The 18,405-nt window shown below is 49.1% G+C and overlaps 1 protein-coding gene across 2 annotated transcripts in view; it reads right to left on the bottom strand.

Moving 5' to 3' along the window:
• The window catches only part of ABTB3 (ankyrin repeat and BTB domain containing 3), a 187,641-nt gene extending 169,711 nt beyond the window's left edge, over positions 1-17,930 (bottom strand). For both annotated transcript variants that reach the window (XM_055710670.1, XM_055710671.1), the window contains exon 1: positions 16,729-17,930. In XM_055710670.1, coding sequence (XP_055566645.1) covers positions 16,729-17,695 — 967 coding nt within the window. In that variant the 5' untranslated portion in view covers positions 17,696-17,930. The remainder of the gene's footprint in view (positions 1-16,728) is intronic.
• Positions 17,931-18,405: the final 475 nt, after the last annotated feature.

Below are 18,405 nucleotides of genomic sequence, written 5' to 3'. Positions count from 1 at the left end.
AGCCAAACCCGTGCAGCTAGCAACCACGTGCTTTTCTTCGAGGCATATCAACAGCTGGCCCCACTGAAGACATGATCAGAGACATCTGCCACCCACATTTTGAAGGGGTCTTGAGGTGAGCGGGTATTGGAAGCTACTCACGGCAGTGTTCCTGAGCAACCAACACTGAAACTGAATTTAGTTGGTCAATCACATCTTAATTTCCACAGTGCTCCTGGCTAGATGCATTTTCTCTTAAACACACATGCAATTCCAGCTGCTGGGCCTCGCAGTAGACAGCAAACAAATGCAAATGAAGACATGAAAATCTCAGGCAAATTCAGATCCATGCAATGCAAACATACGTACCCTCTTACGGGCACACACACTTTCCAACTTAATGATTCATTGCAAGGGAAGAGGCTGTTTGTTTGTTTTGCTTCAGGAACAGGTATTGATCCTGACACCCGAAAGGCATCTTCTCAGGGAAGCAAAATTATTCCCCCTTATCTATATCTTTTTTTCTAGATGTCTTGGCCTGAAATGTTATACTGATTCCAGGTGTCTTCAGAGGTTCAGTACACATGTGCAAGAACATTAGAGGCGACATCCCACGTTCCCACAGCACAGCAATCACTACTGCAGGGATCTGCCCTTCTTTACCACTTTCCTTAACCCTTACTTTCTCCCAAGGAATTACTTGGGTATATCCAGGACAGCAGACAATGCATAAATCTCCCTTCAGTTTCCACCATGTTTAGATGTTCACTTTGTACAAGTCAGAAAACTTATTTGGCTTTTTGTTATTTTTACTTAAAGGCCTACAGAACAACATAAATCCCTCTTTCCTTTTTTGGAGGAGCCAACAGGAGTCGTTAAGCCTTCTGGTTCCCTCTGCTGCCATAAAAAGGTGCAGAGTTTCTGAATGCGATCAGCTGCTGTGCAGAGGCCCTGCTGCGGTCTCGGAAAAAATTCAGAGTTCACGTACCTCCCAAGAGCCTCCCACAGGACCACGACAGCCTCCCAGCGCTGCTGAGCCGAGGCTCCCGGCGAAGGTCACCTCTGCGCACAAAGGCTTCCAGAGACCCTCGTCCTCAGAAACAGCCAGGCTTCAGAAGTGACTGTCTATGCAATGCATGGGGCTGAAAGAAGCGGTCTGTCTCTGCAAGGAAGGTGGAGCCTTAAGCTTTTGCATTCTAGGCTTCCAAGATACTGTCCTTGAAGACATTAAAGCTGGGCATCCTGCTAACAGAGACAGAAAGCTAGACACCAACCACGGCATCTCCTTACAGGCCCATCAGCCACCCCAGACTCACAACTAAGAAAAAGGGATGTGTGGAGACCAGCTACCCAGAAGCTCTACATGGTTTCCACCTGGCAGCGCCCAGGGCTGGAGCAGGGCATTGAGCCAGGCCGGGCATGCCAGGAGACGTGCCATTTCCATATGTGAAGGCAGTACCCACCCCTGCTTTACATCCCTTCCAGCTTCCCAAGAGTCAGGGAAAAGAGCTCCCACAGTCAGGCAGCTGATGCTACACCAAAATGAGAGGCATCAAACTGACTACCACCATAAGTAGCTACAGCTGCACCTGCCCATTGGTACTCTCCTGCGTGAACAGAAAGGTGACAGACAGCAAACCTCAATATCCCCAGACTAAAATACATGCACAAGTACAAGGCTGGTTTGTGCATGCTCAAGGGAGGTGGTGCTTCCCGACACCGTATTTACAGATGTAAAACGGAGGCAAATTGTCAACTATCTTACAGCTTATCCAGCTCCCCGAGGCAGCAAGACTGCCTGAAATGATTCCCTGATGGAGAATCACTCAAGTTCACCAGGAGAAGGCACCAGGCAACCTGATGGCATCAGGCTGTGGCACATTTGCTACATCTGGATAGCATCCCTTAAGCTGCCCTCACAAAGCAGTGGCATGCCAATGCTGTGACATACTACATGCTAATGTCCCCGTCAGTCGTTAATTTCAAGGTATTTCAAGTGTGTGTGTGTTATAAGGTCAGCTTTAAAAAAAAAAAAAGCAAAACACATAGAGCTATATTTACTTCAACAGAACTTTTCCATTCTTCAGCCACCAGATTTGCCTCATAATATATCTGACCTAAATGGAACTGAAGTAGCTTTTTCTCACAATAACAATAAGCCTAAGGATGATCATTGCTGCATGTCCTCATCAGATATTAGGACGCAGAAATTTAGGAATAGTTTACAGCAAAGCTTGAGGCCATGAGACTAAATTCTGCTTTCATTACCAGCTGCTGAGTTTTAGGCTTGGAGTCTATGGACTGGGTAAGGGAAAAATCAGCCAGTATTTCCATGCTTCTCTGTAATTTGAAACCACCGGGACATATCTCAGGGTATAAATCACACAGCTCTATAAATAAAAAAAATAATATGATTTTGTACTCTTTGGAAGAAAGCTGACACCAAATTCATGTAGCAAATGTAAGAAAAAAATAAGCCTGGCCTGTGGCCCAAGCACATAAGCTCCCCCTTGCTCCCTTGGGGGAGGACCCTCCACCACCATTAGTTGGCTGTGCCTTTGGGGGCTTATGGCTACAGGTCGTCTGCAATACACTAAACATCTGTATATTGCATCTTCAGGTAATGAGGTATATGTTTATTAACAGAAAGTGCTACCAGCAAAATTCCTGCAAATTCCCATGAAAGGGCAAGCTCCTCTTCTCAGGTAATGAAATGGTGAATCCTCCCAGTAAGTCCCAGTCCCAAGTCCACATCACACAGATACCTATGACTACTTCTCTACGCTACATAAAGCGTCCCACTTTTTAAATGCATACTGCCACTTCTGTGAACTGACCTCTCCCTGGCACAGTCTTTTTTAAAACAAAGCTGCTACATACATGTGAAAAAGCAAGTAACCCGCTACCAGAAAATACTTAGTTTTGTATAAACCAATTATGCACTGTGGCAAAAGGATCAGATAAAAACAGTTTTGAAAGCGTGTGGTTATGAAATTATTAGATGTATCATTTTGGCTCTTTTATAATAAATTAGAAGATACAACTGAAGAATTCTTTCATTTTATAACAGGAAAGAAATCTTCTAACAGACAATTGTCACTTAAAATCCCTTCATAAACATCCCGTTCAGTCTCAAAGTGGGGACAAAGGTGCATTATAAAGTGCTTTAAGAAATGTATTCCCTCCTATTCTGGATCCACCCACCCTCTCCCCCAACCACCCCCCCACCAACAATACATAGCAAAGAAAGCAGAACACATCTTGGAGCCCACTGATAGAAAACCAGTGAGAGCTTTGCCTGCCAAAGCCATCAGGATCCTCCTGGGTGCCTATAAGCCACCGTATTTGGAGCTGCAGTTCCTCTAAGTCTGTGTCCTCTGTACATGACACAAGCGTGACTTAAGTGAGTTTACAAGAAATATGAATGAGCGCATGCAGACTTGTTTCTCAAAATCCTTGCAAAATGGGGAGTTCCATTTCTTACCTAATTTCTAAGAAAATAAGGTTTACATGATTGCACATGCCTGCCAGTCCATCCACCGCCCCCCACAACCTTCCAGCTCACGGGTAGTCTTCAAGCAACTACAGCCAAGGACTACAGCACTAGGGATGGCCACTGACAACTGCATTTCTGCAAGTGTGGAAACAAAAGATCTAGGAGAGCCTATTCCATTTTCCCCCAAGGAGAGGAAAGCTGGCAGCAAGCTGAACCTTTGTTAGGCATTGGAAAAGTGATGCAGGAGCATGCTGAATGACACAACGATGGAAAAAGCTTTTATCAAACCCAGTGTGAGTGCGAAGCACTCCTCATCCGTTCACCCCTGGGGTCTGGCCACAATAACAACTCAACTGAATAAAGCATGGAGCCTAGTCACTATCTCAGCAGGCCATCCTGCCTCATGGCTTCCTCAGCCCTCCCCAGGGCCTCGTCCTCACTCAAGGGGTGGGGGGTACCACACAAGGGATCACCAGCTGCCTTTCTCAGTGAGATCAAACTCTTGCCAGAGGGTACCAGCCTCTCAGACAAATTCAGTGCTGCTATAAAGTTGACAGACCTCCACCAAGACCTCGGTCCTGTTATTCAGTCCCAAGGGGGCAAAGCCTTGAAGTCCACAGCCCCTCCACAGCAATTCTCTCCCCAGTCAGTCCCCACAGTTATCAGAGAGGCACAAAACACAGGCCTAAGAAAGCAGAGCATCAGCCTCCCGCATGCCACCAGACGATGGATGGAGAAACCCACTCTCATCTTTTTCAATTAATGAGCCCCATTTTTGTTTTTCTGTGGATTGTCCCAAGGGAATGGAGTAAGGCTACCAGCCTCCTTGCAAGGAGGAGGTTAAGCTCAAATGCCCTGCATCCACTTTTAACAGAAATTGTTTGCAGCACTTAATTCCAAGAAAGCCGCAATTAATGGTGCTACGGTATCAGTAAACACACCGGTTACACCATCACAGCCTATTATTTTCCCTCCAAGACATTACGTTATTACATTATTGATGCAACAGCCTAGTGTAACGAAGCTTTGCATCCTTCTTCCTAGTGAACACCAAGTTCATGGCGCTACAGCACTGAAGCCAGATTTAGTGAGGGGTTTTTTTCCAGTAGGTCAAAAATTCCACTTAACAATCTAAAAAACAGCTGTGCAAAAAGTTAAACACCTGCCCTTAATCAAATGCAAATGCTTGGGTTTCTATTTGATACAGCTCAAAATTACAGCCCTTTCTAAATACTCTGCTTCAACAGTGAATATTTTTACCTCATCTGGACAATCTATTTTCAGAAAGGCATTCAAGAGAGATTAAGCAAGAATGCAGTAAATTAGCAAGCCACTTACGTAAATACTGAACTTCTTTGAAGTTGGGGGGGGGAAAGCAGCTATATCTGAAGAGTCACCACTTCTAATGCAGAGAGCACATACGAGAGCCAGGGAAGGAAGATTTGCCAGTGTCAAAACTGCCAAAGAAAACCTAGAGAAGTTATCATGAATGGAGCTCAGAACAGTAGATCCTGCAGTGCTGTGGCTCTTACTCATTTGCAGGACTACTGAAAGAAACACAGTTTATACGTGTGAACAGTACTGCAGGAAGGAGCCTCAGCTTGCAGAGCGCCCAGTCAGCAGCAAATGGTTCTGCAGCACAGAGGAAGGCCAGGAACACCCGCCACATCTTGTGCAATGCCTGGGAAGGCTGTCCAAGCGAAGCTTGAGCTAAAACATGAAACAATACTTCTCTGCAATTATTAATATATGACAGAGTATTAATAAAATCTTCAGAAACAGTCTCCTTCACATGCATAACCCCAGCACACTGTTTCACAGTCACTCCCTGCAGTAGTCAGCTCCACAAAGCCCCAGTACATTGTGAAAAGGAGAGAGCTCTTTAGTTATTTTAGATTTACTCTTTCAGTTTCATTTGATCTTCTTGCATCCTGGCTCTCTGAAAAAATTATACAGCTGATCAGTTCCTGCTTTGCCACTCGCTCTGTTGCACGGTACAACTACAGCTTCCCCTGGTGCCCTCCTTCTGGACCAAATAATGCCACTCTGACTATCGCCATACTGAAATACTGCCCTTGGGCCCCCTCGACTTTCATTATCTTTTCTGCTGTTTGCTCTATTCCTTCTTTTTCTGAAAATGAGGCTACTGAAACTGGACTAATTACTCCAGGCTCAGAGGATGTTTTAACAGGTGCTGAATTGTTCTCATTTTTCCTTATGCCACAGCCAACACCCATGTGATTAAATATCAACGACTATTTCAGTGTATCAGTGCAATGCCAGCAGCACTCCGAACCACTGTGAACCTCCACACGGAACCAGATCAGAACCCACACCTGTGATGCTTCTCAAGCCACAATCAAGAGAAAAAGGAACCTACAAAGTCCTCATTTTCTCCACCCTTCTTCCCTTAAACACTGTCCTTAACACCAAAATGGATGTTTTTCCATGGGCTCATCCAACTCAGACCCTACCAGGCCACAAAAGGTGTGAATCCCAACCCTAACAAGCCCAGTGTGCCCACACCACCCTCTCACTTCAGCCAGGGATGTCACGGCAGCACTGTCAGGAGTCTGCAACACGGATTGCACAAGCCACCCGTGAGCCTTGCAGCTCCTTTCGATGGTACAGGTCTAACTCTGCGCAGCAACTAGCTTTGTAGCCAGTTTTGCAGTTTGAGTGTGTTTGCACTGTTTGCATGGGAAGCAGCTATTAAGCAGGCAGCAGCACTCCAGGTAAACTCTCAGGCAGTCCCAAAGCACAGACAGCCCTGGGCAGGGCAGATCAGAGTCATCCAGTCTCAAAGTGACAGAGGTAAGGGTGGCAGGGCCCCTTCTAAAGGAAAACCTTGGCATGGCTGCACCTCCTGGCTCAGAATGGAAGATAGCGGCCAATGCCTGAGCATCCAGGGCCAGCCCCAAACCTTAGAAAACACTTTGTGACTCACCAGCTCCTGCCTCACACCAACACAGTCTGTAATTAAAGGCGTCTGGATAGAACCTCACCAGCCCTGATAAGGCAGTGTTTCCCCACCCATCTGATAAGTGCTGAGCCTCTCCACAACCTCAAGCTCCAACTTGAGCCCTTCTCTCCCCCTGGCATCCCTGGTCAGTGGAGAGGAGGCAGAGTTGGCAGTCACCAGTACCCCCATCTGCTCTGGCGGTTTGATAGCTCTCATTAACGCAAGTCTCCTTATAAAACCTGCCAATTATCCCACACATATGCAATTTCTATGTGCTGAAGAGAGGTGACAGCCCATATCCTTTCTGAAAATCAATTAGGCTATCTGTATGCTTAAGGGGGAATAAGCCTTGGCTAGGGTATTTTTCTCCTGTTGTATTTAATCTTGCTTTAGAAGCATTCAGCCACCACAATTTAACTGCTGATATAGGTCAGACACCGTCACCGACTTACATACCTTGGCTCCCAGCTTTCGGCTGCAAGAGCATTGCTACATAAGTTCAGCATCCTTTGCATTAGATAGGTGCTTATCTCATTCCTCCATTAAAACCTGTAAAATAGCTGAAATTACTCCTGCTTGTCTAACTTGTGGTTCACCAAACATGCTCTTTAAGACGGAAGGCAAGGCACCATATGCATTCAGAGAGGCAGGAATTTTTCATTAAAAATAGCCTGCACATTGCTGGTGTCTGCCTCTGCATTCATTCAGCTCACAGAACTGTTTTCACTATCCAAAATCATTTGATGCACAAAACTTTTTGTGAGCACAGTGGTATAATAAACTCATTAACAGGTAAAGCACAACAGCAAAGCAACAACAGCTCCTAACTACTGAGGGACAGCTTGTTTGGGGTTGGAATTTTTTTCCATGTTAAAGGACTTGCGTATTTTGAACCCCCTCCTCCTTACTGAGCACATGCCAGATAATTAAACTGAACGTCTTATTTTTAAAATCTAATTTACTTTTGAAAACATACGCTGCTGGACTATTTTTAGAATTTTTCTTATGTGGGCCAGCAGAAATAGGCTAGCCAGTTAGTGCAAGGGCTTACAGGCTACACTGAGCAGTCTTTAAGCTGAACACCATGAACCAGTAAAACAGTGAGAGGAAGAAAAAATTTTTTTTTCTTTTCAAATTAGGAATAAGTACCTGCAGCAAGGTACTGATTCTGATCTTCAGTTTTGAAAAAGCTTATTTTTAGCAAAATCTGGGTCTACAGCTTTGGCTCAAGAGCTTCTTTAATTTGTTACCAAATGCAAGAGCTCATCCTGGCGTTTGAGGGGCTGCCCTCACCACCAAAATCAGTGGGAACGTTGCCCAGGCAAAGACTAAAGGATTGGGCTTAGCAATACCTTTGGAATACCTTGTTTCATACCTCATATCATACCTCTCTAGAGTACATTTTGTGTGGAGTGAAATAACACCAGTAGCACAAGGATAATTTTTCATAAGTATTGAGTTTTGTGACCCTTTTTATAAGCATCAAAGGAAGTAACAGCATCAGAGGTACCCGCACCTAGACCCTAGCAGTTTTTTCACTATACTGCAGCCCAGAGCAAAATAACCTTACCTACCCAGACGTACACTGAATGATTCAGTGAAACTGATTTCTGTGACATGCTGGCATGTAAAAAAATGACTCTGTATTACAAAAAACAGATCTTAACAGCCTCTACAAAAAACATCTCAGTGGGTACCCCAAGTGACTCCAACCTCATCTGTCTCCTTTCTGTTGGCAGCACTTCCCACCAAAGGGCTGGGAGTCCAGCATCAGTCCCTGGACATCTGGCCCGCCTCCCCCAGTGGCAGCTCGCCTTGCTACTGGCCACATCCTCTGCTCTGAGGTGACAGAGGATTGAAGATGCTTCACCTGAGGACCACCTGCAGCCTGGGCAGTGGATAGAGCTGCCAGACCCACAACCTCCATTCTTCCAAATCCCTGCCAGATAACATCCCAGAGAGGGGCCTGCAAGGCTTGCTCAGCCCTCCATAAGGAAAAGCCGATGCTCCCCAAGTTTAGCTCCTCATTCACAGCCAAACACAATATATTAGCAAAGGCACTACAGCCCAGCAGTGTTTATCCAAGACTACCATGGGGCCAGAGAAACTGTGAAACACTGTGGGATGCAAAGTTTCCTCCAATTACTTGACTGCCTTGAAAATGCAAATGCATTCACCATACCTCTGCTGCAGCCCTGGCCCTGTTCGCTTCCCCCACCTGGGAGCAATATTTCATAGCAGTGCAATTTAAAAGCAGGGTGTTTTTACTAATTTTAAAGCCTCGGACTCTCACAGGTCCAGGTGCTACTCCACAGCACTCGAGGGCAGAAATCCGGTCCTTGAAGAGGCCTCTTCTCTAATCTTCTCGGGGGTTCCTGTTCGCCTGCTCACTCACTAGCCTGTCCCAATACCTTTAAAGGCTGCATAAAGTCCATGTGCTGTTCACATGAGCAAGATCTATCCACATAAGGGCTCTGGGAGCAGGCTGCGAATTTGCTGACCCAAAGGTATTACCCATCCCTCCTGGCTCAGCTGCAACGCTTCTGCACGCTCCTATCTCCTGGCAAGCATCCCGCCTCCCACACATCCTGCAGCACTGAACCCTCCCTGCATTTTTGCTTTCAGCTGCTTCACACCACCAGGCAAGGGGGAGCTTATACCCATCTCCTGTGCTTCCATCTCTTTTGTAAGAACCCAGTATCAAAATCCATTACTGCCTTAAGCACAACAGTAAGAAGAACCCAGTCCCCATGCACCACTCCAGCAAAGTTCCCACCAAGCAGATCTGTTATGCTCACGGACAAGCCAGCCACACAGCTCCATGCATGCAGGTTTATACCATGTCTGCATGACAGCCACCTGGACCAGAATGTGGCCCAACATTTTTTAACAAGTAAGATCACATTTAACACCGTGCTTTTAAACAGCCTGGGACTGACTAGGGTGAACAAGTCCTTCCTCCCTTACCCGCCCCTGCCAGCTCAGTTCAGCAGGGACACAGTCACCTGTCTTGGGGCCTGTTGGTATGCGTGGTCTAATTTTATTCCTGTTCTGTATTGTTTAAATCAAGCCAAAGCCAATTTCTTTCCCTCATCAGTGATGAGCAAAGAGAATCCCTGTGGGAAACTAAGCGTCCCAAGCACCTCTTCAGCCCCCAGGCTTGTCCATGGATTTACCAAAGGATGTCAACAGCCCTCTTAAAATACCATATTATAAAACCTCCTGGGCTGTTTCCAGGAACAATTTAAAGGGTACTGCTTACTATGAATTGGGTGTAGGAATCATGGAAGAGAATTAAAAAAACATCCAGATGACACGCACCACTTGAACAGAACCCAAAAAAATGGCTGCATCCCATAAGCTGTGCTGTGCAACTCCCTCCTCACCCACAAACTGCCATGGTATGGAATTGTGATGATTCAAAAGCATCGGTTTGGTGTAACAGGTTAAATTAATTAAAATAACCAAGGCAAGCCTCTGCAGCCTCGGCAAGGTGTCAGCATGAAGTGCCTGTGCCCCATCCACACGGTTGAACGGATCCACACCGATGGTGGCTCCTTGTTCTTCAACTGCTCCCAGAAACACCCCTTGCTCCGGCTACCAAAACGAGCCCACAGCTGCCTTCTCACTGACTCATTTCACTCATCAATAGCCTCCTCTCTTCTGTTTTTATAGGAGAGAGATGTAGCTTTACAGAAAGCAAAAGGAGCGACTGACCACCAGATTACACACACAGCCTACGACAGGAGGATTGCTGTATTACCTTCCGGGAAAATGGGAAGCTTATATGCTGACAGACAAATATGGCCAAGCTGAGCCCACTGACAGAAACTCTTTGTTGTAGGAAATCGCTGAAAGCAAGGACAGATTGAAAGCTGCATTTGAGGCTTCAGCTGGCACAGTCCTCTATAATGGCTGGGTTTTTTCAGACTGCCCAGTCAAACACCTCTGGCAAAGTAACCAGAAGTTAAGCTGGCTGCGCAAGTTCTGAGGTAATTCTGACTCCATCTGGATGTCTTCTAAAATACTTATCAGGTGCATAAGAATTATAATTACAGATTTATATGGAGATGGTACAGTAAGTTGCTTTTGGTCAGGAAGAAAACCAGGACAAGGAAGAAAAGTCATCCTTACTTTTTTCTTATGCCTTGCTGAAGCCTTCCATGTCTGGGCCAAAGGAAAACATGCTGCAGACAGAGCCACACTGGGACAGAGGGACTGGTAGTTCGGCACCACTGCCAGGGCTGGACTATGGCAGACACAGGGAGACAGAGAGGCAACAACAAAGTCTGGAAACTGGGAGGAGACTGGGAAAGTGAGCAGGCACTGATGCATCCCATGAAGATCATACAGGAAATTTGCAAGATTAAAGCACTGGAACAGCACACAATGCTGAGCAGCTGCTCATTTCTCTGCCCAGCAGCTAATGCTAATACTGGGTGTTAAAGAAGAGAATGGAGCAGTCCACCGGGCTCCAAGCACCCACCTTGGCTCCTGCAAGTGCACAGAAAGCCAATCTGCTTGGGGACGCAAATGGCAGCAACGCTACTGCTGGTCATCCCCACAGCCAGAGAGCGCATCCTGCTGATGAACTCCCTCATCCTTCATCCATCCCCTCCTTCCTTTTTCTGTATAGCCTCTACTGGGCCAACAACAGAGCTATTTTGCGTGGAAGCTGCTAGTTTCAGCGAGCTGACTGAAAGAAGCCTCTGTTCTTTTTGCACTACACATTGGCCACTGGAAATCACTCCAGGCAGAGGATTTAATTCCCAACACCCACGTTCTCCAGCAAACAGCTGTCTTCTCCTCTGGTGTCATCTAATGGAGCTCAGCTTCCTCCTTTCACACCTTTGATCATCAGGGGTAATGTCAGAAGGCCATAAAGCTTTCCACTAACTTCTGAGAGCGCAGAAAATACCTGTCCAGAACAACAGGGAAAAGGCTCAGACTGCAGATGTCCCCAGCCAGCGCACCACTGGGCATCTACTCTGGGCAACGTGGAAGATTTCCGACTGATAAGTGACAGCTTGGTTTGATACACTGCACAAATGCCAACATGCTAACCATGGTGTCTTTTTTACTCAACATAATTTTGGGCAGCTACACAACAGAGAACATTTACAGTAGCATTAGGGTAAGGAAGAAAGTTGTCCCTAATTCTCACCTGTACCTTGTGTCACCTGCTCACAGGAGGGCTGAAAGACTACATGAAGCTGTTAGCATTCAGCAAAAAAGCCAGGAACTCAATATACTGCTAAAATTATGCTGTTATTCCCCTAACATGCTCTTTGTATATACAATCGTATTTCTCAATCATCATGCCAAAGCCTCTTTTACATCAGAAACCAAGGTAGCTGCAGCCTTAAAACTCCCTAGCGTGGCCACGGCTATAACTGTTATTAAGGTACTTTCCAATATGACAAAGGGAATAACCATATTTGCATACATCAGCTTTACGATTATTCTGGGCGTCCCTAGTGTAACTATTTCTGGGATTTTTTTTTTTCACATTATACTCATCACTGAAACAAATTACATGAATAAAAATGTCCAGAGGGAAACAAACCTTCGTCAGCCAGTGAAACTGCAACCTCCCACCGGGTCTCTACTTCCCAGTCCCACCACTGCTGCTTCTCAACCCTCACAACGCAACGGAGCAACAAGCACACATGCATTAAGCAACCAGCTGTCCCACTCCTGCCAGGTGTTAAAGCAACCCACCTCGTTCCAGGCAAGCGGCACAGTTCCCCCACTGCCATCCTAGCTCCCACCAGCACTGGTAGCCACAATTGGACACAACCTTCTGCCCTTTGGGCAGGTGACTCTCCCTCCCCTCTCCAGACGGGACAAATCCGCAACTTGTTCAGAGAGGCTGTGGAAGTTTGCCTGGGAGGTTGTCAGGTAAAAGAATCAAGCAAAAATACACATAATTTGTTGCACCACTACTCATGTCAACCTCTTGGCAAGGGACTCAAGTGCCCAAGAGCAGATGGGAAAAATATAACAGCAAAGACCTTTAAGTAAAACATGCAGGTGCATATAAGAAACTTCAAACTGTATTCCAAATGTATTTTACTAGTAAAAAATATGATTGAAATGTAATGGGGGGAAAGAAGGATGTTCTTGAAACCACAGATTAAAAAAGCCCAGGAGAAAGGCATGAAATTCCATTTTGTACCCAAATATTCCTCTATCATCCTAGCTGAAATAAGTTTTAGATTGATTTTTACGTTGCCCCTAAAGCTGTAATAGCATCTTGAATGATTCAATTACAACAGAAAGCAGAGAAGTAACAAACAGATAACAGTATACTCACCAGTAAAAGAATGGCATGATCTCTATATAGACACACATATGTATACATATGTATCAGAACTTAAAAGCATTAACTGATTTGGTTAAGCTGTGCTAATATATCAGTATCGCTCATTTGCTTGGAGTCCCTCTAGTTCGCCTGGATTAGGAGAAGAGGCTGAGGTTAAACTGAGGTTAGCGGACACGTGTCAGCCAAGCCTGACCTAATCCTGGGTTTCTTCCTAGTTGTTGTGTCTTCCTCTCTAAGTAATATTAAGAATAGGAAGAAACCACGGGGATGCAGTTGTGTTCCAAATAGCTATTTTTAGTAGCTGAACACAAACAGAAAAGGCAGAGTTGTGCACACCAGCTGCTCCACAGAAACCTCCTCCCCACGGTCCCCTGCTCCCTGGCTGTGTCCCTTACGGCCCCTGCCCTTCCCACCACACGTCATGCCACATAAGATAAGGAGACCCAAGACTAAAACGGGAACAACCCATTTTCTAAACTCTATATAGTGTTGTCTAATACCACTCCTCCTTCAGGTGGCTTCGAGCTGCTTTGACCTGCCATCCAAGCATCCCCTGTGAAAATTAAATACATGGACTTTCTCCTATGATTTGTGCTGGATCAAAGACCTGGAGAAACTTCCCAGTCATCTCAAAGCAGCTCTCAGCCCTAAAAGTAGGCATTTGATAAGCAATAAAGAAATGAAAATAATATAGTTTAAACCACAGAGGTGCCAGCTTTTACTGCCTTTCATCGAGTACACAATATTTTGCTTCCGCTACTTCAAGGGAAATAACACTCCACGCAACTGTTATAGGATGTAAAATGTGTACTGTGCTGTTCAGATGGAGCTCGTAATTGAAACATTTGAGCACCAACGAAATCCCAAACGTTAAGTTTTTAATTTTCATTCAACCATGACATTAAAATTCTGGTTGTGCAGTGGGGGGAAAAAAAAAAAAAAAAAAAAGATTACTACCTTAGAGTGCTTCTAAGGTCTATTCTTCCTGATATAGTAACTGGGATATGCTCAGCCAAGATGCCAGCAGCTGCTGGCACACTCCAAGCAGCTTGCTTCCAACACCACTGCCTGCTTCTCCCTTGTCATCCCTACCCCTGTCCCACACAAAAGGTTATCATCAAGGAGACATGGCATTAAGGAGTGCCACCAACTTCATCCATGTGCCTTCAACCCCACATAAGGAGCGAGCAGACACCTGTTGGAGAGCAGTGCTCCCATCAAGGCAGCTGTCCAAGCTCGGGCCAGACATACCCAAGACAAGCCCCACAGGCTGAAGCACCCACCGAAAGAACCAGCTCAGTCATCTTCTTTGTCTGAAGGCACATGACCATCACTTATAGGAAGGAGGTGGTTATCTTGCAATACTTATGTTATTCAGCAGCTTCCAAGATGACTGGGCATGACACCAGGCTAAAAACCTCAGCTGAAACCACGAAACGCTCTGCACAGCTGATGGGGAAGCCCTGAAAGGCTGGTTTGTATCTTACAGATCCTCAAGACCATCTTCCCAAACATTCATGTTCACAAACTGTATTACAGCAGTCTCAGACTACATTCATGCACAAACTCATGTTCCTCACATGCATCTCGTGATCTTCATGGGTTGCCTGTTTCATTCTCCAGACAGAATTTAAGGTGCTGAATTTAGCCTGGAAATTAAAAGTTTGATGTTTGTCTGCCAGAGACACACCATCTCTCCCTCCCAAAACCTGCCTGCAGACAAGGTGGTACCAGGGCTCTGTTTCTGCACTGCTTTCCTTTCCCCCCCTCCTTCAATCAGATCATATTGGCCAGGGTACCTCCAGAAAGGACCCTGCCACCACTTCTCATCCACATCTGATGGACCAAATCCACTGATTTCAGTGCCCATGTATCCACATGCCACTCTGATTTATCAAACCTCCAGAGTACAAGACCTGTCTCTTCTCCTGGAGTAGTACAGAGAGATGGGAGAAATCTGCTACCTATTAAGTTGCTTTATCACGGTATTTCAAGTACTGAGTACAGAGGGAGGATGACCTTGTGGCTAACGCCACTATAGAGAGATGTAGCTTCTAGCAGTCCTAGCATCCTACCACAGATTGCCCAAATAGTTTCGAGCAGGTCAAATAATCTCACATCAGATATCCCTACCTTTTAAGTGCCTGAGAAGGAAACATTTGCAACCAACCATGGATCACTCCGACATCAAAATGGTGAGGACTATACAGATACATATCTCATTGGCGAAGAAACAGGCCAATGTGTTTAATAGTTTATAATGGCTGGTTTAGTTGCCATAAAAGTACTTAAAAGCATGCAACACGCCCTTGGATTAAATCTAAATAAATGTAAACAGCAATAAAACTGCTTCTATTACAAGAAGGCCTGACTCTTGCTTGCACCTGTAACTCTAAATATATATAGCAGGATGCCAAAGTACATATTATAAGATGCCAAAAAGCAAAACAACATTACAGTCATCTGCATAGAAAGCATAACGACACAGGGAGAGAGGCAAAACAAAATGGACAACTTGCTAGGGTCTGATTCGAAGATCTTAGAAAAATGCCATTTGCTCGAGTCAGGACTGAGCCTAAGCAAGGAGATCTCTGCCAGGTAAAGCAACAACAAAATGGAGACAAACTCCAAATCGTGTCCCCGGAAGGGAGATGTATGAGGGTCAGAACGAAGTTCATTCAAATCCACCGAGCTGATACAGAGGGAGTTAGAGCTGCAAAACAAAATGAAAGGCTCCGTAGGAGCCTGCACAGCCAGTGCTGCAATGTCAGAAACGCAACACAGTACCATCATCTGAAACCTACAGGCACAGTACTAGGACTCGAGGAAAAAAACAAGGCTGGCACTCCTGGGGAGCGCTAGAACAAAGCGCAAGGGTCCTGCAACACACGCCCCTGACAGCAGATGCCTTTCGAGGGGACGTTCAGCAGAGCCTCTGGGGAGGACATCCACGGCTGAAGTAAAACCACCAGAGGAATATAACGGAGCCGCATCTATTTACACCGGGGAGGAGGATCTGCCTTTTGCTCCTGCTCGGCACCCTCCGTCGGGTCTCTCACGGGAGGAGAGGTGTCTTAACACAATAGACAATTAGCTGTAATGCATCGTCTGTGGCTATAACAACTTAACTGGGCTTATCTGTAGACCTGATCTAAGCTTCCAGTTATCCTTGTTCTCCCAGTCCCGCCCAGTACGCCCTCCCCCCCAAAAAAATAAAAACCAACATTTGCATCTCAGCTTGACAGGTATTTTGTATTTAAGCTCAGTCAAAGTGTTTGCTTGCGCCTGCGGATGCTCAGCAGAAGGCAGGAGAAAACCACTCGGTTTTAATTCTACCTCCCCGAGACACGGCTCGTTCCTTTTTCCCTTCCCTGCCAGAGGGAGCTGAAATAAGAAACGTCAACTTTGAGAGCTCATTAAAAATACTGGACTCTTAGTTTAAAAAAAAAAAAATTAGAAGAAAAAAAAATCCCCAGGAAGTTGATGCATCACCGTGTTGCATCTGTGTCAAGCTCTGGGTAAACAAGCAGCAACATGAATGAAATCTGTCCAGAAAGACTGCATTTCAGCGCCAACCACGCAATCTCTGGCCAAACCACTGCATATGTAACAAAGTTTGATCTCGCCTGCGAGCGCTCAGCTGCGCTTCTGCCATTTCCTGTGGAGAGCGGAGGCTCCGAAGGCTGCCCACCCCCGGCCCCGCCGCCAGCGGCCCCTGCACACACGCACCCGCGGGCGGGCAGAGCAGACGGGGATGCTCGGCAGCTCCCTGCCCGCGCCCCGGCCGGGCACCGCCGGGAAGGGGCAAAGCGGCCGCGCTGCCGCCCTCCCTCCCCGCCCGCCCCGGCGCCGTCCCCGTCCCCGTCGGCAGGTGCCGCGGCCCGCCCCGCACCCGGGGGCCCGCCCGCCGCGGGGGTCCCGCCCCGGCGCAACAGGTGCCCGGTGCCGCCCCGCGGCCGCACTCACCGCTGGCGTTCTTGCCGCAGATGAGGTGCTGGTAGGGCTGCAGCAAGCCCCAGAGCTCGGGGTCGTTGTTGACCGTCTGCTCCAGCGCTTCCAGGGTAAAGCGGGGCGCCTCGCCGCCCTCCTTCTCCTTCTCGGCCGGGGCGGCGGCGGCAGCCGGGGGGCGGCCGGGCGGCGGGAGCGGGGCGGCGGGGCCGGCCAGCACCCGGGCGTGGATGTCGCGGAAGAGGCTCTCGGTGCCGGCGGTGAGGTAGATGGCGGCGTGCTCGTGGATGCGCAGGGCCACGCGGCTGTCCACCATCCAGCGGTAGAACTTGCCCACGGAGAAGGCCAGCCCGCAGCGCGCCGACTTGCCGCGGCTGAAGCGGTCGCCGCCGCTGCCGCTCATGTTGTAGAGCGAGAGGGCCCCGAGGGCGGCCGCCGTGCAGCGGGCCGACAGCGTCCAGCCCAGGACGATCTCCATGGCGCTCCGCACCTCGTGTTTGGTGCACTTGGCGAAGCGGAGGCTCAGCCGCTGCGCCTCCCGGGCGATGCGCACCAGCGCCCGGCTCACCAGCGTCGAGAGCCGCGCCGCCGCATCCCGGCTCCCGGGACTGGCGGCGGCGGCGGCGCCCGGCGCCCGCGGCTCCCGGCGCGGCGGCGGCAGCAGCAGCAGCGCCTCCACCTCCTCCAGGCTCCAGGGGACCTCCTCAAGGTCGGGCAGGAGCCGGGAGCACTGCTGCCCCACGCAGTCCAGCACCTCGGAGTCTTCCGCTAGGACGGTGTTGACGGTGTCGAAGCTGTTGTGCCGACTGTGCATGGAGTCAGTTAGGTGCGGCCAGCAGCTTCCTCCATAGGGGTACGCGGGGTGCGAATCCGAGCAGCACAGCGACAAGTTGGAGGAGCGCACCGAGTCCGCCGCGCCACCATACCCGGAGTCCAGCGTCAGGTCTTCCAGCGTCCTCACCGCCGTCTTACCTCTCCGGGCCATCGCTGCACTTCATGCTGCACCCGCGGGACCCGGGCGGGGAGCGGCTCACGGGAACGGCGGGGAGGAGGGAAGAGAACAGCGAGGGGGCGCGGCGAGACCCGCCGGCCGCAGCCCGCTGCCGCCCCGCTCCGCCAGACGCCAGCGAAGCCGCGGTGCTGCCCGCGCCCTGCTACCGGCCGTGGCTCCGGCTCCTGCACTGCGCCGCGCCGCCGGCCCGACACCGCACCGCAGCGCAGCGCCGGCCAGGCGGCGGGGGGGGGCGGGGCCATGCAAAGCGCCTCCAGCTGTCGGCCAATGGGCCGGCGCGGGGGCGGAGACATGCAAAGCATCGCGCCCGGCGGCCAATGGGGCGGCGCCCTGCGCTTGGCCGCACCTCCCCTCGCCTCCGCGGGGTGCGGAGCTGCGCCGCGATGGGGCGGGCGGGGGGCGCTGCCCCGCGGGCCCCGCTGCCCCCGGCCCGCTCCGGCCCGCTCCGGCCCGGCTACAGCCCCCGCGCAGGCGGGACCCCGCGGTCCGTCCCGGCGGCGCGGGCTTGGCTCGCTGCGGAGCGGAGCGGCGCGGATCCGGCGCCGGCCCGGCGGGGCTGGCAGGCGGGTGCGTGGCGAGGCTCGGGGGGAGCGCGGCCAGCCGTGTCCCCGCGCATCGCGTCCTCCGTCCCCCCCGGCTGGGGGCAGCAAGGTGTGCAGCGTGTCTCCGTGACACCCACCGCT

Source organism: Falco cherrug, chromosome 5, assembly GCF_023634085.1.
Source record: "Falco cherrug isolate bFalChe1 chromosome 5, bFalChe1.pri, whole genome shotgun sequence".
Lineage (NCBI taxonomy): Eukaryota > Metazoa > Chordata > Aves > Falconiformes > Falconidae > Falco > Falco cherrug.
The sequence above is the reverse complement of the archived record's forward strand: the minus strand, read 5'-3'. Positions and strand labels throughout refer to the sequence as shown.